At 47.5% G+C, this 27,410-nt stretch overlaps 5 protein-coding genes across 7 annotated transcripts in view; 1 reads left to right on the top strand and 4 right to left on the bottom strand.

Annotated features, from left to right (window-relative positions):
• Positions 1–16,752, top strand: part of micall1a (MICAL-like 1a) — a 151,808-nt gene extending 135,056 nt beyond the window's left edge. Inside the window, exon 17 of the transcript XR_008950826.1 lies at positions 16,740–16,752. The gene's annotated coding sequence lies outside the window, so the exon portion shown is untranslated. The remainder of the gene's footprint in view (positions 1–16,739) is intronic.
• On the bottom strand, positions 9,966–14,183 carry best2 (bestrophin 2). 2 transcript variants are annotated; one of them, XM_057034446.1, is made up of 10 exons: positions 14,044–14,182; positions 13,721–13,964; positions 13,548–13,642; positions 13,078–13,311; positions 12,668–12,822; positions 12,481–12,558; positions 12,159–12,311; positions 12,005–12,085; positions 11,776–11,930; positions 9,966–11,703 (listed from the first exon to the last, which is right to left on the bottom strand). In XM_057034446.1, the coding sequence occupies exons 2-10, from the start codon at positions 13,870–13,872 to the stop codon at positions 11,022–11,024; spliced, it is 1,785 nt and encodes a 594-aa protein (XP_056890426.1). In that variant the 5' UTR covers positions 13,873–13,964; positions 14,044–14,182; the 3' UTR covers positions 9,966–11,021. The 2 variants fall into 2 exon arrangements, with proteins under 2 accessions (XP_056890426.1, XP_056890427.1); XM_057034447.1 differs by having other exon boundaries at positions 13,721–14,183.
• Positions 14,940–18,271, bottom strand: get3 (guided entry of tail-anchored proteins factor 3, ATPase). Its single transcript, XM_057034468.1, has 7 exons — positions 17,931–18,271; positions 17,275–17,422; positions 16,991–17,139; positions 16,760–16,910; positions 16,525–16,632; positions 16,127–16,324; positions 14,940–16,045 (listed from the first exon to the last, which is right to left on the bottom strand). Exons 1-7 carry the CDS (start codon positions 18,071–18,073, stop codon positions 15,917–15,919), a joined length of 1,026 nt encoding a protein of 341 aa, XP_056890448.1. The 5' UTR covers positions 18,074–18,271; the 3' UTR covers positions 14,940–15,916.
• Positions 18,272–18,682: 411 nt separating this feature from the next.
• Positions 18,683–19,516, bottom strand: LOC130526687 (noggin-2-like). The gene has a single exon (XM_057034471.1). It carries the CDS (start codon positions 19,514–19,516, stop codon positions 18,704–18,706), a length of 813 nt encoding a protein of 270 aa, XP_056890451.1. The 3' UTR covers positions 18,683–18,703.
• Positions 19,517–19,887: 371 nt separating this feature from the next.
• LOC130526679 (target of Myb1 membrane trafficking protein-like) lies at positions 19,888–26,397 on the bottom strand. 2 transcript variants are annotated; one of them, XM_057034452.1, is made up of 15 exons: positions 26,105–26,397; positions 24,100–24,184; positions 23,762–23,840; positions 23,440–23,589; positions 22,797–22,931; positions 22,569–22,718; positions 22,048–22,164; positions 21,782–21,915; positions 21,539–21,581; positions 21,310–21,445; positions 21,074–21,140; positions 20,900–20,975; positions 20,735–20,794; positions 20,607–20,646; positions 19,888–20,533 (listed from the first exon to the last, which is right to left on the bottom strand). In XM_057034452.1, the coding sequence occupies exons 1-15, from the start codon at positions 26,175–26,177 to the stop codon at positions 20,388–20,390; spliced, it is 1,491 nt and encodes a 496-aa protein (XP_056890432.1). In that variant the 5' UTR covers positions 26,178–26,397; the 3' UTR covers positions 19,888–20,387. The 2 variants fall into 2 exon arrangements, with proteins under 2 accessions (XP_056890432.1, XP_056890431.1); XM_057034451.1 differs by having other exon boundaries at positions 21,310–21,448; positions 26,105–26,389.
• Positions 26,398–27,410: the final 1,013 nt, after the last annotated feature.

The raw sequence follows: 27,410 nt of genomic DNA, 5'->3' as shown, positions 1-27,410 counted from the left end.
GCCATAACTGCGGTGGAAAAACATGCTCGAGGTTCATTACAAGCGTTCAATTAAACGATCATACTTATTATTGGACGCGTCGGGATTTCGGAGCCTTCCCCACCTGTGACCGGCAGGTGAACTCAAAGAAGTTTTCAGACGAGCTGTCGCGTCTGCCGGCGAATGAGTCGCTTTAATTAGTCACCGAACAAATAAGAGCGGCTGGTATGAAGAGGGGAGAGCGGCATCGTTAGCAGCTCCCGACCCACGGAGGTTAAAAGCTCCTCCGGGAGGCGTTCAAAGGCCGCACGTCTGAAAACTCAAAAGGTTCCGTTTTCAACTGCTCCGGTGACTCACAGCTTCTTCTCCAGCAGTTACGGGAAGTGGAATGTGTTTCTAATTCTCCAGCCCCCCCCCCCACACACACACACCCACCCCCACCCCCACCTCGTCTTTTCCTCTGTCCGAGGTGGGTGTTTGTCCCGACTCATCAAACATTTAGGTTGGCTCAAAAACAGCCTTTGAATGATGCGTTCACCTTCCACCTCTCGCCACAAGATTAATAGAAACGTGTGAAAGAGGAAGGTCATGATTGCAGCTGGGGGGTGTTGCAGGCTGGGCTGGGACGGTCAGCGGGGTAGTTTAGGCTGGGTGAGTAAAAGGGGGTTACTCAGCCGGGGGCTTTTCCATCTACATACTTATCTGCATATTCTGGCCTGGCTCAGCTCGGGTTGACTCAGCTGAAGTCCACAAGCTGTGCATTTCCTGTTCAATAGGCACAGCCCCGTCTACACTGGCCATCGGGAAACGTGGAGAACCTCAGAGTCCCGAGGGTTGGTGGGAACCGGCTCAACGATAAGATGTGACGTGGCGACCAGCTGTTTTTGATCATATTCTGGGTTTCTGAGACGAGGAAACTAAAACGTTCGTCCGTCTCTCAAGGAAATAAAAAGATGCCAGTTGAGCTGATGCCTGCCAGACCGCTTCGCGCTGTTCTCCTGTTCGGTTTCCTGACCGTCGTGTTTTCTGCTTCTGTTACAGCCACGTCAGGGTAGGAGCCGTTATTGTTGCCCCCCCCCAGGTTTAAGGTGCCGCAGGGTTGGTGGGAACCTGAGTAAAACGTGGTGTTGTTCCACTCCTGACACCGGAAAGAAAACGACCGCTGTCATTTAAAGCGATGTGATTATTCGGGCAAATTATTGTATAACAGTAGCTTGAGAATGACAACAGCTTTTATTGTGGCTGCTTCAACACCCCCCCCCCCTTTAAAGCTGAAAAGCGGTCTTTATTCGCCCTCCCCATTGTCCTTTTGTCAGTCAGACCCATCACTTCTAGCCCAAACTGGCTTCCTTGGAAAATCTTGGCCTATTTCTGTTTGTCTTGACTCGGGTTTTTCCAAGCTGAGGTGGCTATTTCGGTCAGATAAATACGCCGTTGTTTTGGGAGCGGGGGGGGGGTGGGGGTTGAGGCGCGAGGTGCGGATGAGATCACCTCTCCAGGCTCTCCGAGCAGCAAAACAACAGGCAGCAAGACAAGACAAGAACCGCCACGGACGGAGGCGTAAAATAAATGCTTGGGAAATTATTGACATCCCGTTCTGGATCCAGGTCGGCCCGAGGCTGGGAACAAAGAGAGGAGCTGCCCGTGGAAACATTCACCGCAGGGAGAATGTATTCCTGATTATTTAACATTATATGCAGCTCAAACCCGGTAAAAAGGCTGCCCGCTCTATTCTGCACCACAAGGCTGGCCAGACACGTCTGCTTTTTGTTACATGAGAAGTTTGTGTGTGTGTGTGTGTGTGTGGTGTGTGTGTGTGTGTGTGTGTGTGTGGGTAAGGCCATGGGAAAATACAGCTCCTAACATCAGAGATTTACTTTGGTGGACATATAACCCAGTAAACTCCCTTTGTCTGTCTGTCTGTCTGCAGACAATGTTGCAGTGATCTTCTCATCAGTGGTAACAAATATCACTCTGTGTGTGTGTGTGTGTGTAAGAGAGAGAGAGAGAGAGAGAGAGAGAGAGGGGGGCAGGCCGTGTAAACACATGTCTGTGTGCGAGTGAAAGAGGTTTTGTGGCTGTCTGTGGTTCCCGCAGGTGTGGTGGTAGTCAGACGGGTATTTGGATTTGGTGCCAGGTGTAACACCTGTATAAGCGCGCAGACAGCTGCAAACACTGCCGAGTGTTGGTGCGTGACCGTGCGCACCCTGGCTGTAGTCAGGTATACGAGCAACACTTGAGAATTCAATAAAAGACAATAGCTTGTAGGAGGTGCGGAGCTCCTCGCCGCTCTTCCAGGCTTAAGTTGGACTTAACTGAGATTTGCCAAACAGCTGTGTGTGCTTTTTCTCTTTTGGCCCCCATCAATCATGCCATAGTAACTTTTTTCCCCCTGTGGAATTACCGGATTTAATGACAAGTGCACAGTGTCAGTAAATTCAACGTGTCAGTCATGAGTAAATTTGGGCTGCTTCATCGCAAATCAGCCATAAAAATCACAAGCAAATGTTTATTTCCAGCAGTCGAGACCACATCCTGTTTGACCTACTTCAGACGCCAGACATGGCGGCTTCTCAGGTCCACTTGACTGGAACATATCTCTATTCTCATGAGGGCCAATAAGTTTGGAAGAATAATGCTAATTCTAAAAAATTAATCACGACGTGCCGATGACGCAACGATCCGTGAGGCGTTGGAGTCGTGCTGGTCTTTTCATACGTGTCTTATAATCTCGACGCTGCCTTTATTTTAAGGCGTTTGACGAGAGGCGTCGTAAACATACACTCCCTGAAGTATCGCCCAATCTCGCCAAAGGTCACCAACACGGTTAACGGCGTCGCTCTCACCGCCTGAATGACATAACGAGCGCCGCGGCGAACTTTGACTGAACCTCCTACTGTTGCCTGTCTGGGGTCAGGCCCTGGGATTCTGGAAACAATTTTGATTGTTTAAGACGCTCTATAAATAAAGATTGATTTGATTTGAGATTGAACCAGGACAAAAAAAAAGAAAAGAAAGTGACAGGTGAGAAAGTGACAACTCTGTTGTGACCAAAAATACCTGTGGTTTTACTTATTCCTACTTTTTAAAACAGTCATCTTTTGAAAAAGATGGAATACAATAAAGCCTTCATTTTGGCATGTGTGTGTGTGTGTGTGTGTGCGTGTGCGTGCGTGTGTGTGTGTAAAACCACGTGCATCTGGAGCTCCTCAAAGACATGTGTGGGAGTGGGAGTTATGCGGTGAAATGAGGTCATCATTGCTGTTGATTTATGTGACACACGCAATTACTTACACGCCCGTGACTTCAACATTGTCTTCGCTGACAGCATGAATAATGCACGTCCCCACAACGAGGAGACGTTCCCGGCTGTCTCTTCCCGCGTCGGCTCTTTTAGAAAGTTTACTTCATCATTACTGACCCGTGTCGGCGTGGAACGTAGAGCGGATTCAAGTATTCTGAGAAAGAACGAATATAATAAACAGCGTTTTGCCTGTGTGTGTGTGTGTGTCCCAGTTTTGTCGTTTTGTGTCTGCTGGGCCGCTTGCGTGCCACCTTCCACCTTTTACAGCGGTTGTTTATGAATTTGCACAAGAGGAAGTAGGAATGAGTGTGTGCGTGTGTGTGTAGGTGTGTTTCCTGACAATGCCACACCCCTCTGCTGCTCTTATTTTTTTATGGCGTGATTGACGGGCTGTAGTGGCGCTTATTCGGTTGTGTAACTGCTGCTTTAGCACAGGTGTCCCACTGATTCACGCTGTAAAACTGGCGTTCCGCTTCTGTCCCGTCATGACACAAATATGCATGCGACTCATTTTCAGCGCTGTTTTATTGTGTGTGTGTGTGTGTGTGTGTGTGTGTGTGTGTGTCCTCGTACTCCTAACATACTGAGTACAGTACTACATTACTTGTTCTACTAGCAAAGTGAGGACATTTTGGCTGGAACAACTTCAAATGAGTGTGTGTGTGTGTGTGTGTGTGTGTGTTTAAACAGGGGTGTGGAAGCACAGTAATAGCCATGTACGGGTGGCGGATAACATGGCGGATGAGCTTTTGACAGCCAAGTTCCGACATCTGCCCCCCCCAACGAATCTCTGATGGCAACTTCCAGAGCAAGGTCACCGTGGTCAGCGCTGAACCACGGAGAGCAAGAGAGGGCGAGCGAGCGAGCGTGGATGGGATGGGGGGGGGTGGATCGTGGGCTGGCAGACAGCCCTTGCTGTCAGCATCCATCAGAAGGCCCAGGGGTGACATGGGAGCAGGGCAAGACACAAGAAATTCAGGGGAGGGGGAGGAGGAGGGCGAAGGGGTCGGGACGGGAAGACGGTCCCCAGCATGTCATTCCCCGGCCCTCAAGTCCATCCCGCGTCACCTCCCCTCCTTCCCCTCTCCATCTGCTTTGGATGCAGATGTGTGACCCCGCAGCTGGGGCACGGGGGCGCGGGCAGGCCTGGTGGCAGCGGGAGTGCTGCGTTCGTGCTTCCTTTTATCCACAGATCGGGAGAGGGAACGCGTGGAAACGACAAAACGCACAATAATGCATGTTTCTTACACAGTATTAGAGCTTGAAATTAATTAATATTCCCAGGAAATGGTCGTTTTTCCAGTATCACGGGAAAGTAGGAGACGTCTGATTTAGCCAGCGTGGAGGAGCGTTTCCCTCATTACTGCCCTCCCACAGTAATTTGTGGCATCAACGGTTCTTCTCGTTTGGGCCGCACCCACAATGGTTTAATGTCCAAATCCGTACGGATTGAGTTGAACAACCAGTTCATGAGAAGTGCTAATGCAAATAAGGAGGCTCACCTGAGCAGTGATGGGACAAAAAGGGACATTATTTCCCAATATTTCCTCTTTATTTAACAGGACTCACAATGTAATGACACCAATTATTCACAGATAATTGACCCGAAATCAGTTCTTCATATTTCAAACAAAATCAACAAGCGTTTAATCTGAAAACAAAAGACAAAACTTTGGTAAAAATGTATTTTCCATTCTCGGCCTGTTTGTGCCCCCAGAACTAATAACACGTGCCGGTTGTCTTGGATAATAACCTGTGGTCTTGCTGTAGACGTGGTTTAGTAAAAAAAAAACATGTTTTGCCTCTGCCCAGCGAGGAATACACCAGCTCAGACACAAACAGCTCCATGGTCAGGGGGAGGAACCTGCACGTTTGGTTCTGGGCTGTGAGTCCAACACGTGTTCAATGGCCCGACACTCTCAGAGCAGCTTTTATGGACACACCTGTTAGGGATCGGTGTTTATTTGGAAAATCCTGAATCTAAGTGGTGATTCAACAACAAACGCGGCGTTAGCGCGGCTTTCAAAGCCTCTTCGTATCAAAGACTTCTTCATCTCCACCCCCAGTCTGATTCTGCCAAAACATATCTCCCCATTAAACCACAGACACGGCCTAATTAGATTTTAAAATGTTATCATTTGGAACCACATCTGTTGTTGTTAAATATAATTTCGGTATTATATAACTGTGAAGTAATGCCAGCGGAGTGAGGAGCAAAACCTGGAACCCAAATAGTCTGCATGTGTGCTCTGGACTAGGATTATCTGAATCCCTGATATTAAGCCCCCTGTGGCAGATTTGGACCTAATATTTTGGCAAATGAGGAGGTGGAATATGATGACTGAGAGCCAGGACTGCACATTTTGGAGGGTTGGGGGGAAGTTTGTGAGCTTTACTTGCAGGGACTGATCATTAGTGATCACCAGATTTTATATTTACACCAATGTGCATTGTGATTCCCGTTTATTTAGCGCTTCATGATATGCGTAACGCAGGATTGTGGAGGAATAATTGACTGGAAACTTTATGTGTGTACAGAATATATGGAGAAATTATTACAATTTTAAATAGTGGGGTTGCTTGAAGGATTTATTTTACAACATTGGATCATTCTGCATGACGCTAGGAGCAGCATACATTTAGCTTAGCAACAAACGCTAATGCTTGGCTGTTTGAAAGTGATAAACTTTGCATATCAGGGCCTCATTAACAAATGACCTTTGGTTTATCTAAAAGATGTAAATGTTAAAACTGAAGGACAGTTGGAACATTCTGCTCCTGGACTTCCAGAGGACGCTGCAAGGAAATATCCCGGCTCATAAACTCCAGGAAAACTACCAAGGTTAGTTTGTACACTTCAATAGCTCAGGTAAAACCATCCAAATGTACAGCAGCATGCAGGTTTTTACCTATGGAGTGAAAGATTGTGCTAGAAACCCAGGTTCTTTCATTGATCTAAGCTAGTTTGCTAAAATTTGATGCTGAAATAGCAAATCTAAGATAACTGGACATCCAGCAGTGCCAAAATTGTTACACATATTTAAGCGTGTCAGTTGGACCACCCCCTCAGAGTCCTGACCTCAACCCCATGTAGCAAATTTGGGGCCGGTGGTTCAATAAACTGGACAGATCTGTTGACCGATTGAAGGAAAGAGTTGAACCTTAGTGTCGAAGTTTTCAGGAAATATCCCGACGCCGTGTCAGAGAGTGCTGCTGCTCTGGCTGCTGCAAAAGGTGGAGGAAGCAAATATGGAAATTCAAAGTGATTAAAATCAACAGGACTTCACTTCATCTGATATTTGCCAAAGTCTGTTTGGCAGCATGGAAAGACCGGAGTAGCTAGTTACCCAACTCACTAGTCTTTCAAAAAGACACCTGTGTTTAACTAAAAAGAATCCCAGAAAACATCCTGCAGATGCCCAGAGTTGGGAAAAGGTGACCACATTCAGGGAAGTACAAATCCACCAAGGAAGGCAAAGTATGCTCAGAGGGGGCGATCCAACGCCCACGACCTCCCACCGATCGGACCCACAGGCTGAAACCAGCAAGATGTAGCAAACTCAAATGGCCAGGAGGGGCACGACACACACTGGCCGATGTAGAAGCATCACCCTGCTGGGGTAACAGGGAAAATATTGTTCTCAGTTCAAGCCAGAAGGATGACCCCCTACCTGCCAGAGAATGGCTCCATTGGCACTGGCAGGAGTCCCAAGCTTCCCAAGGTGTGCGGAGCACTTTATGATGATCGGGAACCAAAGCCAGATGGCCAAAAGGGAAAAAAACTCACATGTCATCTGGCTCGACCTCACTAACTTTACTAACTTCAGATGTGTTTTGCCCTCCAGGACTTCATCACCGTGCAGTCTTGACTAGTGGGAATCTAGTGGGGGGGGGGGGGGGGGGGCATTTGGACCAAAGCAGGCTTTAGAGCTCACTATCTACAGGAGCTTGATGTGGTCTTTGAAAATGAGCGTTATCCCCTCGTCTGCTGTGAGTAAGACGGGCGGAAAACCAACTCATTCATCCGAAAGTGGTTGGGAACGTCACAGCGCCTCTTTGAAACAGGCCTCTCTTGTGGGAACTGTTGCCGGACATGAATGTGGGTTACATGCAAGAGAAGGCCAGATCAGTTCTTCAGCTAAGACCCCCCCGATCGGTCAGTAAGGAACGCCAACAGCCGGGTCCCGAAGGCGGAACGCTGAGGTTGACCTCATCCTGAGGTTGTCAGTAGCCCGGCAGGATGTTCCAGCCACCTGCACACTCACCGTTGTGCATGAGGTGAAATCATGTTCTGGAGGCGCACAGATGTCTGTGATTTAGGATCTGTTCAATCGGTCCTTTAGGTCACGACTGTACGTGGCTTTGACAGAAGAAGCAGCGCACGCGGCTGTTCCTGTGTGTGTGTGTGGTGTGTGTGTGTGTGTGTGTGTGTGTGTGTGTGTGTGAGGGAGAGAGAGAGAGAGAGAGATAAATAACCAGTCCTTAACTGATGTGTGTTAGACAGACAGATACACACACCACTGATGAGAACAAGACAGACTGGTTGTCGTGCACAGAGAGTGCTTCTCCGTGCACAGGGTGTGTGAGACAGGGAGTGCCAGAGACACACCAACACACACACGCTCACAGACACGGTAAAGAGACGCGCTCCAGACAAAAACAAATGTGAAGGTACAGGGTCAGGATTGTTACCGTCCAGCAACAGAGCGTTTGGGGCGAGCTGGATCCCGTCCCCTCGAAATGCCGAGGCTGTAAACTGGGTTTTACTGTAAACAAACGTGGTCACATTAATAACTTGTTAAACGTGTGGTCCCCCTAACAGCCTACTGGCTATATGTGTGTGTGTGTGTGTGTGTGTGTGTGTGTGCATGAGAGAGAGGGGGTGGGGGGCTGTTAAATGAAGCAGATTTTTATAAGATCTGCAGAAAGCCGTAGGAGGAATCTTTCACAATCACTAGATAAGAGAGATCTCCTCTGAATCCGGCGGTGTGCGTCTGTTTAGGTGCTGTGTAAACATTCACGGGTTTCAGATGAGGCCGCTTCCAAGAAACTTCATCTGTGAAAGTGCCTTTTCTCTCCCCACGTTTTTTTTTGCCCGTTTTCTTGCCGTCTCGGGAGTGCGTTTCACCTCCACTCGGGCCCGCAGAGCCCGACGCGCACGGCCGCCGCGCACGGCCGCCGTGGACGGGTCAAACGCAACACGAGCACAAACAGCAGATGTGACCTTTGAATCAGTCCTTCACAGGCCTGCCTCCTGATTGTGATGATTCTGCTTCCAGATAAATACACACGCACGAACGCACTCTCTCACACACGCACACAATTCTCTGAAATCCTCCCACACGCTCGTGTTTTCACACTTAATGACAAGTCTGAAACCACAGTTCTCTTGAAGACTGGAATGGGCTGTCGTTGGTGATCACTGACTCCAGGACCCAGGAAATGCGCAGCATCGCTGTCACAGAAATGGCCACAATTGTCACAAGTTCCGTGACGCTTTATCTTGTACGATCTGATGAGATACGGCGGCTGTGAAGACGCTGGTCAACTGACAGTGACTCAGTCTAACGAACGCCGCAACATCAAAGGCGTTGTGGGGCCACAACGTGTTAATGACAAAAACGGCCCCTGCGTTGTGTGTGTGTGGGTTCTTTTCCATGCTCTTGACACACGTCTCATGTGTGCTAAAGTGCCCGAACTAGCGTGAATCTAATTTCATTGTGCTTTCGGTGATAACCAGCAGGACTAATCCCCTGCGCTGCAAATCACCGGCTGTCAGCGAATGTGTCCGAGTCAGCAGGATGGCGTCTTTGACTGCGGCGAGGAGCCAGCAGCAGCGCTCCGCATTGTTCTGGCTGACGCAACAAAACCGGGGCCTCCGCTCCGAAACGCAACCGAGAGCAGCGCCGAGCTGCAGACACGAGGGTGAGGTCACAAGGTGCACACAGTCACGCAAGTATTTCCTCGGGTCTAACGGGCTTAAATATGTAGGTGAAGTCCTAACCTCAAACAAGAAGGAGGCACATTTCAGTAGCTCTGCAGCGCCGACGGCTGAGGTGAGTTATTGGGTGTCTGCTGTGCAGCAGCTGGAGTATTTGTTCATTCAGGTCACATGATTGGGTCAAAGGGTTCCCGACAACAGGGTCAGCCAGGTGAGTCGATGGACACCCGACAGGACGAAGAGGAGGAAGTAATCCTGGCAGCCTGGCGCACCATGGTGAGGACGTGACAGTGGGCCAGTCCGCTCACGTTAAATGCTGATTGTAAAAAGCAAAACAATACAGCTCATATTTAGGGATCATTTAAAAATATATATGGTAGTCCTAATCACAGTAGCAATGGGATCATTTGCTGACGTTTGCTTTTGCGTCTTGCAGACCTCGGCTCTGCAGCGACACCATCTAAGCAACGACTCCACATCAGGGCCAACTCAGTCTTTTCTCACCAGGCAGAGGCAGTCCACCAAGGCCAGGAGGGGCCCTGGGCCCCGGCTGCAGTCCTGGTAGGAGCGTCCATCCGTGTGGTGAAGCCGTTCAGCTTGGAAACCAGATTGTTGAAAGAGCTCTTTACTGTCTGTTTGCTGCTGTCGCCCCCTGCTGGTCAAAGTTCGTACTGATGGGAGTTCCATTGGAAACGTCAAATCACCGTTTTTATCGTCAGAATAATCCTCAGATCACCTCTATTTATCGCTGTGTACTTTATAAATTTATTTCTGATGGTAAAATATAACTTGAGTGATTTATACACCAATATTGATTCATTTTGTCGGTAAAAAAATTGTGATTTCATTTTTTTTACATCACGTCCATATAATGCAGGAAACAAAAAAACATAAATTTATCAACATTCCAAAATCTTTAGTACTGTGGCAGTGAGTGAAGGAACTGTCATCGTATTCTACAATATCAAAATCAAGCAATAAAAAAACATTTTTTACCAAAATAGGCTGTTTCATTTGTATGCATCTAATCCATGCACCTTATGCCACGTTCAAGAAGCATGTATCTCTTTCACTGAACTAGTTATTACCTATATTATCCATTGGCTGTCAGATTCATTTGCACTTTTCTAACTACAATAAGAGCATAAAAAGCATAAAAATCCCAGTGTGGCAAACAAACCAAGTCAAGTCCCTGAACAGTGATGCTGCTAATGCATTTACTTCTCTTCAAGAGTAGGATCAACATTTCATAGGCAAAGAGTGCATTCATAAGGTTGGTTCTTACTCAGAAAAACTATCGTAATTTGTTATTTATTACTGTTGAAAAAGTGGTGTTTGTTTCTCACCAGATAAGCTGAGCGCCCCCTACTGGAGCCTCTTCTCATCGCAACACCGTCAGTAATCTAAAGGATTTTTGTTCTGTTTTGTTTTTAAAATGTAATAATAAAGTGGGCCCAGATGAAAGGTGTTTTAAAGAGGCTGATAGGATGGAGTGACGGTCCCAGTGGGATGTGAAACACTTTGGAAACTTTGATGGCAGAATACCTGGTTAGTTAGTTGTAATATTAGATATTGAATCTGTTTTAGTGTGAAAGGAACATCTACAAAATGCTAAACTACTCGTGATAGGAGGTGGGAGAGAGGGAGGCTTTACTGGGCATGCTGGAGAATACTAATCAGACCAGAATTAACTTCAAATATACAACAAAATCTTTTGTTAAACTGAATCTCTTTCAAACATGCAGCTTCCCGATGCTCTCGAGTACTCCGGTGTCCATGGGAACGGTGTTCCCTCCGCTATGAGCCCGTGAGCTCGGACCCCATGCTCACGCTGCGAAAGCGCTGGGGTTCGTTGTGAGACGGCACAGCGAGGAAGGACGTCTTGCTTCCACCGAAGGGGGCGTGGAGAACGGCCGGCGCCGCTTTGTCCCGGTTGATGACTGGCTGCGAGCTGCAGTGCTCCAGACTGGAGTGGGCAGCCGGGTTAAAAAGGAAGGCCGAGGGGTGATGGGGCGCGATGGTGAATCTGGAGGCGGGCTGAGGCGAGGCCCTGGGCGGAGGAGGGAGCTGTGACATCACTTGGGCGTTTGCAGTCGTGCTCTCTGCCTTCTCCTGACCCTCTTCGTCACTCTTCTCCACCCTGAACTGGATGTCCAGCAGTGGCTTCTCCTCCCTGAAGCTGCACACGGTGCTCTGAGTTTCCTGCCCCAGGCCTAGCGGCAAAGAACCCCCTTTACCGAGTTTACAGCTTTCGTCGTCGTCGTCATCGCTGGTGCACTGGTCAATGCTGGGGGAGTGGCGCAGCCGCTGTAGCTGCGCGGATGTCCGGCGAAGAGCCCCTCCCACGAGCCCGCTGGGGGACGGGGCTGCGTTGAGCAGGCGGTTGAAGAGAGCCATGTTGGGGTGACGACTTGCCGACTCCTCCAGGTTCTCTGCGATGTCCTCCAGAGGCTGGAAATGCATCTCCTCTTTAGGGATTCTGTGAAGACACACATACCATGTGGATCTATGACGGAGGGGAGGGGTTTAATATGAACATCCCAACACTCACGCCATGTCGAACGTTGATCCCTGGAAAGAAGGTTTGCGCAGGTCGAAGAGGGTGGCGGCGGTGTACGGGGGTCTGGGGTTGGAATCATTCCAGTAGCGGTCTCGTTCCATCATCGGCAGATCTCCGTACATCTCATCCACGGCCATCATAGACACCTGCAGGCGGACTTTCTGGTCAGATTTGTGCTGGTAACGCGAATAGAGACCATCAAAAAAGATGTGAATAAAACCTGGAAATTTCTGTCTATCAGCCAGTTGGTCTCGAAGTCATCATCATCTTCTCCAAAAGGGTTTATCAGCTGTTCGGCCACCTTCAGAACACAACGCAAAATTAAAATTCCTAACGCGCTGGGTTCACAAAAGCAGATATGTGACAATCCTGACCTTAAGCCACCCGGCATAAAAGAAGAACTGCAGTAGGGTGAAAATGGGCACGTAGAGGTCAAGATCGTGACCTGGGTAGCCTTGCGTGGGGTCCAGAAACTGACGACCGATGAGACAGACCAGGAAAAAACTGTAGACAGCCAATGTCACCACCTGTCGGGAAGAGTGGGTACTGCAGTTGGTCTCGACAGTCCAGCCATTCTTTTCCTGTAGTGATCTGCTAAATTAATGACTAATGGAATGTAAATTTATGGATTGCTCTAGATGAAAGCATAACGTTGATAATGTTCCAAATCTACGCCCGCAGTAGCAGAGCTCTCACCTGAGTGTAGACTAGGGGGACGCTGATCATATCGTAATGGAACAACATGCTGCACTTCCCTCTGAAGGCGTTCAGCTCCTGTTTGAACACAGTCAGGGTGAGTTGACGCCGCTTCACCATCAACGCAGTGTGTGTGTGTGTGTGTGTGTGTGTGTGTGTGTGTGTGTGTGTGTGTGCGTGTGTGCACCTCCAGCAGGAGTTTGAGGGTGTGATCGTCTTTGATCCTGCCCTCACAGCGGGCCACGGCCGCCAGGTTGGTGAACCAGACGCAGGGGATCCAGTACTTGTTGTAAGGCGAGTGGAGACCCTCGAACTTCTTCCGCTCCTCTCGGGACATGAATCCTGCACAACCAACCAAAACTGCTTTGAAGAACTGCAACACTCCCCGCTGGATGACGGGACTATAGTTGCTTTCTGATCGGAAGAAATCAGCGTTGGCGCACAGTGCGTGCGGAATTTTGACCGGTGAGATTAGGTTTATCACCAGAGCATTGCAGGATCTACTTGTCCCTTTTTCTGCTACACTGCTGTAGAGAACGTTCGCGCACTTGCGGAGTCACGTGATCAGAGCTCACTCTCTGACCAGTGTCTACTCACCGGCTTCCACCACATGGTCCATGGTGGGGAACCGCTTGAACACGGCCGTGCTGACGGAGCGGAGGATGAGCAGGGCCGACAGGCTGGCGTAGCGCATCATGGTGCGTCGGAGCAGGCGGCCCCGCTCGTCGCTCCCCTGGAGGCCCCCGGACAGGACGCACATGAGCCTGTCGGGCAGCGGGATGCTGGTGTACTGGCTCCACCACCGGTTCACCACCAGGGTCACGTAGAAACCTGGAAGCAGACGCAGGTTCATGCTTGATCCATACGGATAAAGGAGATCAGAAAGTAGGAGCGAGTGCCTCCCAATGTTTCCGCTCTACAGTAAATGTTAATAATCAGCATTTATAAACACGTGACACGATTCTTGGGGTCCACATATAAATGTTTCTCAAAGAAGCTCTTTTTACCCTTTTAGTCTAAAAACCGGTTGTGAGGGACGCGCAGATCAGCTCGTTTTTGAAGCTTACCCAGCACGAAGGACATCGGGATGAGACTGGAATAATGGTTGCAGTAAATAGCCAGCTTCTCGAAATACCTCTTCTGGTCATCGTCAAGGAAAAACCTATGAAGTGTTGAGAGCAGATCTTAGGAAATAAACAATGAGCGCGACCGTGTCGCGGTCCTCAACCTCTGATATTACCTGTAAGTGAAGCTGATGGCCGCGTACAAGGCAAAGAACGCCAGGAACTCTTTATACAACAACCTGTAGATGCTGCCTTTCCAGGCCAAAAGCAACTTGGAAAAGCTGCAGAAACGAGCGTTTGCGACTCTGGCGGTGTAGGTGACGGTCATTGGTGACGGACAGAGCGGCTTTCCTCAAGCAAAGTGAAGACGCACGCACCTTGTGATCCCCAGTAGGTTATTTTAAAAAGTTTACTCGGGTCCTGAAGGTGGAATCATTCGTAGAAAATAGTTCATTCCCATCGCCTCTATCGGGTCAGGCTAAAAGCATCCTTTCCTCACCTTTACGGCGTTTGGTCCCGCTCAGCGCGCCACTCGCTCAGCGCATCCCCGTGCGTAATTGGCACCGCTCGACAGTGGAGTTCATATCTCCGCTCTCCTCTAACCCTAACCCTAACCCCTCGGCGTCAGCTCGAACTTAACTCCAGGCTCGCTCGGATGCATGGCAGTAATCCTCGGAGCCTCCGCGGCGAGTCCAGTGGTCAGTGCGCCCCGGGGTAAATCCCCAAAAGGAGGAGGAGGAGCTCGTTAGCGCGGCCCCCGACCGAGAGAGCGCGGCTCTGTGATGGACAACAAGCGACAGGGCGCAGCGCCGGCCGGGGCTCGGGGCGCGCACAGGACCGTCCAGTACAGCGCGGAATTATGAAACAGCAGCAAACGAACCGTGACAAACTCGCGTAAAGTGATATGAAAACAGCAACCGACTTCCTTCGTTGCTTTAATTGCTGTACTTGTTGCGCTCTGATCGGAGGACCGACGCCAACGTCTCTCGACGAAAGGTCAGAACGCAGCAGAAGATGCGTTTGATGTCATCTGGACCAGAACCGGAAAGTAATCCAAGTCGGGTGACATAATCCCATTTATTGATGATGCAATGTCCCAGTTGGAGGCCACAACAGACTAATGAACTGGTTACGCTGACACTGCTGGAATGTATAAATATAGTTCAGTTCAAAGCAGAGATGTATTTAAGTATTCTAGAATGAACCATGTCATTTTATGTGACTAATAAAAAACTACCCAGAGGTAGATTGTCCAGGAGAGTTCTATTTCAAGTGATTTGATGGTTAGAACTTAAAATATAAGCAAATAAAGGTGGCTGCCCACACCGCACACAAGTATATTCATGATAAAATATTTATAGGACCACAGATAAAAAGACCAGAAATACAAAAGGATCTTATTGGAGGCAAGTTTAATCAACACTTGCAGAATAAGATAAAGTCTCTAGAAAACAATTATTTCAGAAAAGAGGGCTGACGATGATTTTGTTTTTTATATAATATAACTTTATATTGGGAACAATCCAAGGAGCAGTCAAGCACAAAAGATATTTGATTCTAATTTATCAAATCCATTAGTTCAGCAAGTAATTAAATAACATTCAATGCATTTTATGTACCAATATGCTAAATAAGGCATTCGACCAGTAGACCAGGATGGATACAGGTGGATGATGAAACCTTCTCTAAGCAGTGTGAGTGAGCATTAAAACTGGGTTCAGACCACTGCAAAGCCTCAAATATTGAGGGGTGAAGATGGTCAGAGATGCACATTAGTGACTGCTCCTCTGTTGGCAACCATGACAGAGGCTCTTGGGCGGAGGTGCTCAAGCCCACAGATCAGGCTGGGTTTCCAGGGAGTCCTTACCTTGAATCCACTTCCTGAAATGTGATAAAGGTGTAGCCAACTTCAGTGAGAAGAGGTGAGAGACAGGAACAAACCATATTGGACCTGAAAGCTGCTTGCTTCAACATCGTGACAGACGCCGTTTTCATGGGAGGAGACTTGCTAATGAAATATGGACGAAGAGGAGTTTGTCCAGAAATAATTGTATGTTTTCTTCAGGAAAGGATGGGTTTATATGATGGAGCGAGCATGAGACAGCACCAATCTGGGAAAGATTATCTCTGGAACACAGCTGGAGGTTATATATATATACAGTATATATGTGTGTGCGTGTGTGTGTGCGGTCAGGTCCCCCATACATTAAGAGAGTTCTTGCTTTTGCTGTAGGTTGCACAATAGACCGAGGACTGAGTGGATGAACTTGAGTCTGTGGGGTCAGAAGTTTGGCAGGAAGAGGAGGAGGAGGAGGAGGAGGTGACTTCAGACTGTACCAGGTGTGTTGCCTTCAAAGAGGAGCGGAGGGGGATCACTTATTTGGTGGCTTGTACGGTTCCAGGAGCTGCTTGGAGAAGGCGTTGACCTTGTCGGCACCTCGGACTTCGTGAGGCAATAATGGCAGTTTGACTATGTGGAAATCTTCGTAAAGGTCTTCCATCTGCAGCCAGAGGAGAAACGGTTAAAGCTGAACAAATGCAGCCGAACAACAAAGTTCACTGGGCAGAAAGCAAGAGAGCACCTGGTCTAAATACTTGGACTGAATCTTGTGGCGGGCTTCACACATTTTGCACGGCCTCTCTGAGTCGGGGAAGACCAGCTGGTTGACGATGATGTTGTGCGTGTCGATGCGACACTTGGCGAGCTCCTGGATCAGCCGCTCGGTCTCGTACAGCGACAGGAACTCAGCGATGCACACACATATGAAGGTGGTCTGTTCCTGAGTGATGACAGTAACCGGTCTACTTAAGTCCACAAACAGTGGAGGCGAAATGCCAATTCAGCTGAGCCCCACAGAGATAAAGGGCTCCTTTCTTCTGTGTGCCTCATGTGACCGTCCCAATTACACACTGCAGGCTCAACACTGGGGAGACGCCAGAGAGGAGGAGCACGTGTGTGCTTGTGTTTGGGGTAACTTACAGGGTCTTTGAACTGCTCGCTGACTGAGCGGATGACTGGCAGCGTCTCCTCCAGCTTAGAGGCCAGTTGATCTGCGTTCATGTCTCCCAGTCCGAGCATGTTGCACATCTACAGCCAGAAGGAGAGAGAATGTGGATTCAAACAGTGTCGCACAAAGGAAGATACTGATACTCTCTTTTATTTTTATATTAGAGACACATGGAACAAAAGACTAGGGGCGAGCGTCCATCCTCACCTGAGAAATAAAAGGGCTGATCTGGTTCTTGATCTGCATCAGACGACCGAGACCGCGCTCCACAATGGTGGGAAAGTTAAGCAGCCGCAGCGTGTGACCGGTGGGCGCGGTGTCGAAGACCACCACGGAGAAGTTCATTCCTTTCACTAACCTGAGGTGGGAGGAGGAAACGTTGCAGATTGGCAGTGGGAATGATTCCCACTACTACTGTACTCGGATACACCATCTTACCTCATGACCTCGGCATAGCTCATGGCCTCATCGATGCCCGGGAAGGCGCTCATTGCCTCCTGCATCATCTTCTTCCCCATACTGAGCATGTTGTCCTCCTCAAAAAATTCGTCAGGGAGCTCTGCCACACCAAGGCTGGGGTCGATCTCCTGCACTCAAGAGGCCACATGATCCAGCGATTACACAATTCAAGGCTTTCGATCACTGGTTCTGCCGGTTGGACAGCCCCACCAAGAACATTTGTACTTCTGCTGGTCTTGTTACTTCAGTAGAGTGCCACCTACCATTGCAAAGAGGTTGTCATAGCCCTTCACCTTGGTGGGGACCTTCGAGAACTTCTGGTCAAAAGCATCAGAGATGTTATGAGCAGGGTCAGTGGAGATGATGAGGACGCTCTCTCTGACAGCCGCAAGCTGCACAGCCAAACTGCAGCTACAAATGATGAAGAGCAAGTTAGTGGTGCGGATGAGGCCTACCAAGAGTTTTGGTAGTTATGGATATCAGCAGACATTCACAGATAATAAACAGTACCTGAACAGTTAAATATAATGGATTTCAAACGCACATCTCACAGCTAGAGCCAACACTTGATTTCAAGACAGTCCTCTTTGCCACTGATTAGTTACAACCTGATAACTTAAGAAAAAGCCGAATGAGGAAATTATTAAGCCTTTCAGCGTCACGATCAAGTGATTGAACGGCTAATGTTAGCTAATGACGGTGCAAAATAGATTTAAAAGGACAACTCTGGCTAACACAACTATCTTAGACCGACTGTATTAACTCGGTAGAGCGACGTTCTTGATCTTCCTCATGCTGAAAAGCCGCTTGATGGTGGTGAACGAACCACGTCAACGAATCAACGATGACTAAATTACGCTAGCTGGCTCCGCTAGCAACTTTTGCCGACTAGCTGCAAGCTCGAGCACCTGCCGCTCACCTGCATGTCGTTTTACCCACACCTCCCTTTCCACCCACGAATATCCATTTCAAAGATTTCTGCTCGATGATATTCTTCAGCGTCGGTTCTAATGGCTCCACATCAGGCGCATCTTCAAATTCGTCTTCCAGTAAAGCTGCCATCTTGTCTGCGTATGCTTCGTTAAAAAAAAACTTTATTGCAAACAAATGAATTTACAAACCTGTCAACAAATAAAACATCTAGCTTTTTTAAAATAAAAAAGAGATAAAGAGATAAAACGATGACGGAGAATTTTCTGGTTAAGAAAACTGAAATCAAGTATTAATTTTGGCTACTTCTCTTCTTCGTCTACGCTGTCTTTTTGCTCATTGTTTTGATATAAATAAAGAGTGGCGAAAAAAAATCATGTCGAAAAGGTTTGCGCATGCGCAGAAGAGACGTTGCGCAGCTCGCGCTCCGACAGAAAAGCCATTTCGAGCAAAGGAAAGTTGTTATGTCTTTAAATTGTAGGGTCTATTTTTCCATCCATCACCCTTTTCTAAGGCTTTTTTCTAACGAATTGTTCATTTTTATGTGTTCATTGCGAAGAGTGCATGAATTGATCATTTTTTCTAACTTAAGTACTCAACTGTTTCTTAATGTGGATCTATGGATCAAAGTAAAAGCTGACATAAAGAGACTTTTATAAAGTCATGTCAGTGTCTGACAATACACGTGGCATGAAGTGGAGCAAAAAGCGAAATCACTGAGAACAATGTCAATACACAAGATGAGAGCTGAAACATCTTTAATCATTTACAAGAACACGTACATGCTGTGACCACGGGATAAGGCACTTGTCTCCACACACACCTTTTCATGACTTCACCCATCTCTGCTCCAGTCCTGACATCAGATTTATTTCCTCTCGACCCATCTTCTCCTCTGCTTTCCGAGCAGTGCCAGGCCAGAATCTTAATATGAGTTGTCTTTGCGCGCACACACTCCATCCCACCAGGAAAGGAGCAACTTCGCCCTCCATCCCAACTTTCACAGTCAGTCTGTCGCAACCAGCGTGGCCAGAATGCAGGACCCAGATCCACCCACCGGTGCCTTAATCTACAAATTGCTGAATGCACTAACCAGGCTCTGACTGAACTGGCAACCTGTGGAGGGAGAAAGCCGAGTTCCAGGGCTTCAGCTTCCTTCTCCAGCTTCTGCTGATTGAGTGCTGCTGCCTTTTCCAGCCTTTTGTCTCCGTGCAGTGGAACAAGGTCGTCAGGGTGACTCCCAGATACTTCAGATGGCTTCTCGATAGACATCCAAAACAGGTCAAGCGATGATCCCAAGAGACGCAGAAGGCGAGAGGCTCGCCGCTCTGTGGGTTTGGGCATGTAGTGGTAGTCTTCAATGTTGGCCAGCAGGGTGTACGGCCGGATCGGCTGCGAGTACGACGGGAGACTGGCTCTTAGTTGAAGAAACGCTGACTCCCAGGCGTTCTCCTTTTCTCCAGCCTCGGTCACATTCAGGGGGCGATGCTGCACCGAACTGTTGAAAAGAAATGCTGCACATCCATACAGGACAGATGCTGACACCCAAAGTGCACCGATGAAAGGCTGTGGCATGGCTGTGTGTGTCTGGAGAGCAACGTAGAGGAACAAGAGGTTCCCCTGCTTGCCTTTTATTCGCCTCTTCAGTTATGGGTTCTCTGCTGTGTTCTTAAGGAACTCTGTGTACCCAAGACCAGACATCCTTGAACTGTTGTGTCAATAACAGGCAGGCAAATTAGTGCCTTATCACACAAACAGGAGGCATGTTTTTGGTTATAGCAGGAGCACACCTGAGCTCCCGCGTCTTTTCCAAGGTTTTGGTGTTTTGGCTAAGTTAACTGCAAACATCCAAGGAAACATCTGAAAACTCACTTTGTCCATTACCAGCATTTCGATTTCACAGATTACTACGTGCGCAGCGGTGGCAACAGAAGCAAAACTGCAAGTTGGGAAGGACTGGTTCGAGCTACACCAGCGTTTGCAGACAGCATCTTTGAACTACAATTAGGTCATAAAATGTGGGTAAATACCAGAAATGGCAGACAAAATTAAGGTGAAAGACATGTGGGAAACTGACGCAATGTGTTTTCTGAGCAAAACAACATTTCATCAAAGAAAGAAATGATACAGGGTGGGTATATTTAACTATACATTACATGTAACTGTATCTAACCTAACTGTAAACATTTTACTTAAGATCTTTTTGCTTCACTGAAAATTACAGTAACACTATTTATACACCCGCTGACTTAAAGTGACTTTAAATTACACAGGACGGATACGGTCCTGAAATAGACTGATTAGACAACGGCAATTTATTGTGTGCGTGGGTGTGTGTGTCTGTGTGTGTTTTCAGAAAAACTGACTTAGTGGGGACATTGTATGTATCTTTAAACTAACTGTTATACGGTATAATGACATTTACTCTCATTGACTTTGTTCATCCTCAGAGAGAAAAAAGCTGGTCATGTGTTGCATCCTGTTGCCGGGCAGATTGTGGGGTTTGCCTGGAAGTGGATTGTGGTGTATTCCGAGTTGTTCCACTATTGTGATCTGCCGACTTGGCCCGATCGTCCAAAAACTTATCAAAATCTGAAAGGCAGGACAATAATAGTTACAGCCTGCGTATCGACAAATTTAACAGCATAATCGCAGCAGAAACTACCTTCGCTGGACACTCCATCAGAAACTGAAGCCTGATCTTCCTGCACCTCAGGACACAGCAAAGACAAACGTTACTCAACATCATCCTTGGGACATTTCACACTAAAGACACGAAAGGTTTCCTCTCACCGCGTCACATGACAACCATCGGTCAACGTCATCCTGCACAGAGTTGCTCGCTGCTGCCACCTAAGGAGCAACATACAGAAGTAAGGTGACATCAAGTATAAGCTGCATATTTCATCAGTGATAGTTTCCTCTTATTTTTTTTCTTTTTGGTGAAAAGCTACACACCCCTGCAGTGACCTGCAACCTTGTATCAAGAGCTCCTGCGAGGCCCTCTACAGCTCCCGGGTCTTCGTACCTGACACTGTCACATGGAACAATAAGATAATTTAGGTTCCCAGGACGGTAAAGAATTCCCAATGAGATTTTTTTGCAGGGAAGCATGTGAAGGCTGAAGCTCACCTCTTCCTCTGCTCCGCCAGCGAGCTTCCTCTTGTCTGAGCGAACATGTCAAACTCATCCTCCCTTTCTGCAACGCAGAAGGTTAACATACCCTAATAATCATCCCAACCTTTAACATCTGTTGTGTATAATCACATAGCAAAGTAGCAGGAATAAAACAATAAAGATGGAAACGAGCATCCCATTTATTACCCGTGCTTCAATTAAAATGCAGCGATCCAACCTCTGAAACCTACTTGGTTTTGTAGGCTGCCACTGGCTCTCTCTGCCGCTGCTGGATGCCGGTTGGAGGGTTGCCGTGGTGACGGCCGGCTGGGCGAGCGTAGAAGACTCAGGACTGAGGTTGATGAGGGCCGGGCTTGGGGCTGAATCCTGCTACAGTGAAGTGATATCATGCATGTCATTTCAAAAGAAAGCGACCCCAATCCACATCCGCACACGTGTCGAGTCGTAGGTGTTTGTTACCTGCTCAATATTTGGCACTTGTGCTTTGTTCAATCTGTCGAACCTAAAATGTGACAACAGCACGGTCAGTATTAAACCAGAAAGAGGACCCCACCCACCCCAGACACACTCGGGTAGGCAGCTGCTGAGCCTCCAGCGCAGGACCACCAGGCTGAGGAGCTGCCTCCATGTGAATGGAGACATGTGAATACTGTAAAATGGCAATAAAGTTCCTTGAATCCTTCAAGAAAGGCTCCCACACACCTCTCATAGCGGATGAAGGCATTGTTGAGGTCATCGTTGACCATGAGTAACTCCTCGATGAAGCCTTCGTCCACCAGCTGCGGTATCAGCTCCACCACTCGCGTCTGCATGTTCTTACACACCGAGTAGAGCTGCTGCTTGGATGCAGGAAGAGGGAGGAAAAAAGAAGAGTCGACTATAAAGTCACATGTTTTTCTTCAATCGTGGCTCAAACAGGCTGAAACAGCTGGCTAGAACATCATAAACACACACACACACACACACACCTGTAGCAGCTGTGTATCATCTGTCTGGCTCTGTCCAGGGACGAGCTCATTCAGCATTTCTGACATCACAGTCAGATTTCCCTTCACCAACGCCAACTCATGCCGAAGCTTCTCTTCCTGGAAAGGGGCCAGAGGTCAAACTTGTGCCCGTCAGAAATCTTTATTAGTAAAAACATTATGAATTTGCCACCAAGTCCACATGTACAAAAAAACCAATATAAAGATAATTTACGGCTGAAACAGCCATTGATGTGGTCGCCACTCAACGCACAAACACAGAGAAGAAATGATGCTTTCAACTAATTAATATTCATTATTCATTGACACTGTGTTAGCATCATGGAGGGAATTTTGTAATCAATGATAAGAGTCAGATTAGGCTTTGGACCATATGGAGCTTCATTAATTACAAAGCCTGTAAATAATTCAGCCATTTGTCCCTCTCAAATTAGAACCTTTTCGGAATCATCCCACTCCAGAATAATCCATATTCACAGCTTTGATACATTTGACAGTAGCACCTGTTGTGGAGAAAGAGACGCTGGTCCTTGACCTGGCTGAGTCGGAGGTGACGCGTTCTGACTGGGAACACTGGTGGGTGTTTGAGCTGCTGACTGCCCTGTGCAAGTAAGGTCAGGTGATACTTCTGGGCTTCCATTTTCTGGGATACTCTGTGAGGAGTGAAACCTGTGAGAGCGCGTCGAGACAGACATCGGTGTTTGGAGCGACTGACTTGGAGGCAGTCTCACCCTGTTTGGTGTGTGAATCGGGGACATGGCATCCAGATCTGTCATGGGAAACTCCAGCCCGCGTCTCCTCAGGTCATCGTAGACATACACCACCCCCACCAACGAGGGCGTGCTACGAAACGCATCAGCCCACGACTGTGGGTGCACGGAATCAAAACATAACGAGAGGGTTCATTACAAGTGCACTCCCACTACGTGGCAAAAACACTGGTATGAAAAACAAGAAGACCAAAACAAAGACTCTCCATTTATCAAGTCTGCAAACATAATAGAAATAATAATAATAAAACAGAAACCACTTGAACCTGCTCACCAAGTAGCGGCCTACTTTTTTAGTCTATGTAGCTGAAGAGGCTGCTGCTGCCCCCTGGTGGCCGCAGAGGGGGCTTGTTAATGATATTGAGATGAAATCTTTTTTGGACTTTATCAATACCAGTAATCTTGGATTTGAGCCTCATCGTTACTTTATGGATCAAGGACACTGGCTGCTCTAATCTGCACGTCTAAATACGCACGTGCACAATTCTCACTGGAAATTGGACAAATGCTGCCCTCTAGTCTTGCTGCATAACAAAATCGAGCATTTAAATGGTTTAACATTTCGGAAATGTTTTTGTTATTTCCAATTGTCGTGTTGTAATACCTGTATGAGGCTGAGCACCCTCTCGTGGAGGGCAGCGGGGGGGTTGTGTTTGGGCAGAATTGCGTGCACCAAAACTCCATCGACAAAGTCCTGAGATGCCACCAGGACGTGGAAGCGATGGCCGCAGTTCTTCACGCAGGTCTCCAGAACCTGAGAAATGGTGAGGGGGGGGGGTCCACAATAGGAGGAAAAAATGTCATTCTGTCTCTACTGTAAGCACGTGGCGAAAAACGTCACTATGGCAACAGAAGAGGCTCTCAGAACTCCGAGACGCTACAATCCACAGGTAACGAAAAGATGCCAATGAATTTTATATACTCACAGTAAGAGCCAACATAATCTCTCTGAAGTTCTTGTTTCCTACGATTCTCTTCTTGAGTGCTTTGACTGAATCTCTGGGTCTGGGGGAAAATAGATATTAATGATATTCATGTTCTGGGTGATGCAATAACGACGGCCAAAATGGCTGTGGTTGTGGTGCAGCGTGCACGATCTGGCGGCCTCTAGTGGAGACGGAGCAACTTGCAAAAACAAACGGCTCGCCCTCAAAATTGAACTCGCAGGTAAATTGCGGTTTAAACGGAGGAGTGCAACGAGCAGGCGGTTACATAAGGAGCGGCAGCCTGGGACAGTTTGTGTTGTGGTTGGCGGTGAACTCACCCCTCTTCTGTCTCGTTGATGATGTCACAGATCTCCATGTTTAGCGCCCAATCCTCTGACTGCAGGGTGCCGCTGGTGGCTCTCTCTGCCAACATACAGGGTATGAAGATAAGGCGACGCTGAGGCGCGTTTACGTTGAGACTGCCTAACAGCAAACCTTGTTTTATTAACTCGTTTGTAATATGGCTAATGTTAATAAAAGTGAGGGGTTTGTTTTATGTTCTGTTGAGGTTTTCTCCCAGATTAATCAATTTCTGGGTTAAACAGGAAGGAAAATGCAGCAGCAGCGAGAACCAGTGAGAACCGGCGAGCACTAATCACAGTCATTTCAAATTTGTTTACAAGGTTGCTGATGTCGTCAGTGGTTACTTTTAATCAAATGAGCAAAGTCTGTTATTTAGGGTCATTTAACTCTGTGGTGTTGTCTTTAAGGCGGGCAGAATTTAAAGTTATTGTGTACGGGGCTCACGGATGGTTAAAATAAACTCTTCGACCAGGACGCGCCGCAGCGTTGACACTGCATCGTCTCCAGATGGTGAGTGTGCATATTAATTCATAATCGAGCGTTGTCTCATCAGCATTCTTGCGGCTTTATCCACCGTGACAAAGATGTCATGGCAACAGCAACAACAAATCACTAACTGATTACTGGTATTGCCATTTTTATCTGTTGTGAAAGCGGAGCTCGGACCTCCGGGTGAAAGGGAGTCTGCCAGAGGTTCAGATGCTGAACCGCATCCTAAAGAAAGGCGTTTGCATTTCAACCAGCTTATTTTTCTCCTTTTGGTCCCTATTTTAACAGTAACGGTAAAACTGTCCAAGAACAAAGGTTAGAAGTGATTTAGCGACATCTGCTGTCTGAGTAGAAAAAGAGTCAAACGTTTATCAGCTTCTCGTTCATCTCTAAGCTCCAGATCACTAAATCTATAATTATCTGTAAGGTAACGACTACTTTAAATATGAATTTAAAAATATAGTATTATAAATAAAGATGCTGATATTAGATTTGGATGAATTCTGAGTGCATCAACCTAAAATGTGTTTGTAGAGTGTATAATTCAGGACCAACATAATAGTTGTGATGTTCTTCTTTTGTGATGCTCTTATCAAAACAGGTCTCACCCGCTTTAAACTGTAAGGAAGGGCACAGATAACAAAATAATAGCCAACCGTCCCATTGAATGAACCTTATCAGGCAGATAACTAGCTTGATTCGAGCTCCTTGCTGCACTGTTAAGCTTATTTCACACTATTGAGCAACCAAACCCAGGTTTCTTTCCACTCCACCCTTCACTGGTTCCTCACTAAGTCCCTTAAATCTCCTTCATTCCTCTTCACCACACCTCTCCCAACCCCTGCTTTTCCCAATCCCCCCTCTCCCTCCACTTCATGTGACTGTCAGCTGCTTCTGTTCTGCTCAGAAGCTCAGCAGCAGAAACCTCCGACACTTGTGTGCAAGAAAGTGGCTGCAGGAGATAAGCGGAAGAGACGCTTGCGATGGTTTTCTCGCTTGCCTCGAGCTGACAATGACAAGTTGCCGCGTCTACAACCAAATACTGATATTTTGTCAGCAATTTATTCGTAATAAATCTATGACACATTGAGAATAAAGCGTGAAATGGTTGTAAGGAAAACACCTCCGTGATTAGGGAAGTAGCAGAAGATATCCGGTTCCTCTGTAATACGCCGAGGCGGCTGTCACTCAAACTTGAGCGACCAATCCGAAGCAAGTTTGAGCGAAATAGAGCCCGCCTCGGTCACGTGACTCGCCCAAACGACGTCTTGTCATATTTATGTTACATTATTGATATAAATAGTTAAAATGTGCGTGTCGTCTGACAAAACAGTTATATATTTTTTTTTAAAAACTACACATTTCTTTCATTTTCGGGTTCTGACAGAGTTATTACACGGCTAAGCCACGTTGCTTTAAACTGAAACGATGTGAGGTGGAACGAATAGGAAATCCAAATGTATACGTTTAGAAAAGGCTCCTGAGGCTTACCGATCCTCTGTCCGACGGGCGTTGAAAAGGGGTTTCCAAAAAGAAACTCCATCTTCTCCCCAAGGGAAAACATCCTGGAACGTCCACTCAATGGCAGAGTTTTAGCAACAATCCACCGAGCCTGAAGTTTGTGCGTGTGCGTGCGAGCGCGCGCGCGCGTGAGGTCTGTGCGTCTGGTGACGAGATCACGTGGAAACAGCCAGGAAACCAGCCAGGCGCAGAAACGCGTCTGCGACCAACCTGAAACCACACCGATGATTCGTGCATGTTCCTGCACTGAACACTGTCAACGAGTTAAAGGGGGAATTATAATGACATTACAATGAATGAACCCGGAATGAACCAACAAACAAACACACGGAAATCTGTGTTGTCGGAGATTTGGGGCTGTCGTGACGCTGCCCACGAAGGGTCCCTGGACGGGTCCCATCCCTCCTCCCACCCACTGGGTTACCCAGAGCACCAGGAGAGAGCTGGCCATTGCTGGTATTGACACAAGCTGCTCTCCCTCTACACTTGTGTTGACCTTTACACAGTTGCCCCTTCCAGACCCTCGGAGTGTGAATCCATGCAGAATTCCCTGGAATAGAAAAAAATGATGGAAACACACACGACGATCAACAGAAATACAGATATTTTTAATAAAAAAAGCTCAATTTGTACCGCCTGATGTTTAAGACCTAATTTAAAGCATTGAGGAAGCGCACACACACGCACACACACACACACACACACAGAGTGTAAAGTCCAAGTGCCATATAGGCAGCTCTAAATATATGCAATGTATTTTTGAGCTAGATAGATAGATAGATAGATAGATAGATAGATAGATAGATAGATAGATAGATAGATAGATAGATAGATAGATAGAGTTGGGCATGTATTGTGGTCTGATCTGCTGAGAGTCCACCGTGTTCCTATCATGTGAGAGTCCATCTGAACAGAGAGCCTGTCTGTGGAGCGCCACCTGCTGTTGAGGGCCGCAGGTCGCGGGCCGAGGGCCCAGTGATGGAGGGCACGTGAGCCACACTGTTGTGTGAATTACAAGACTTCAGGCATTTGCGATTGTGATTATTAAAGACAACGACGCGTTTTCCTCCTGCGACTACTGCTGAGCCCAGGTTAACCCTTAACTGGCAGGTATGGGTTTTTTTTTTTGGTTTTGTCCACCAATTTTGTCCCCCTCGTTTTAGTTTTGGAATTTTTCTTTGATGCTATGTTGACATTTTCCTTTATTCCCCCCTTTACTTCCCTTTCGGGGAGATAAAGAGGGTGCTGGACCTTAACTCAACATGGGTGAAGGCAT

This window comes from Takifugu flavidus, chromosome 6 (assembly GCF_003711565.1).
Source record: "Takifugu flavidus isolate HTHZ2018 chromosome 6, ASM371156v2, whole genome shotgun sequence".
Taxonomy (NCBI): domain Eukaryota; kingdom Metazoa; phylum Chordata; class Actinopteri; order Tetraodontiformes; family Tetraodontidae; genus Takifugu; species Takifugu flavidus.
This window is presented reverse-complemented; position numbering and strand designations above follow the sequence as displayed.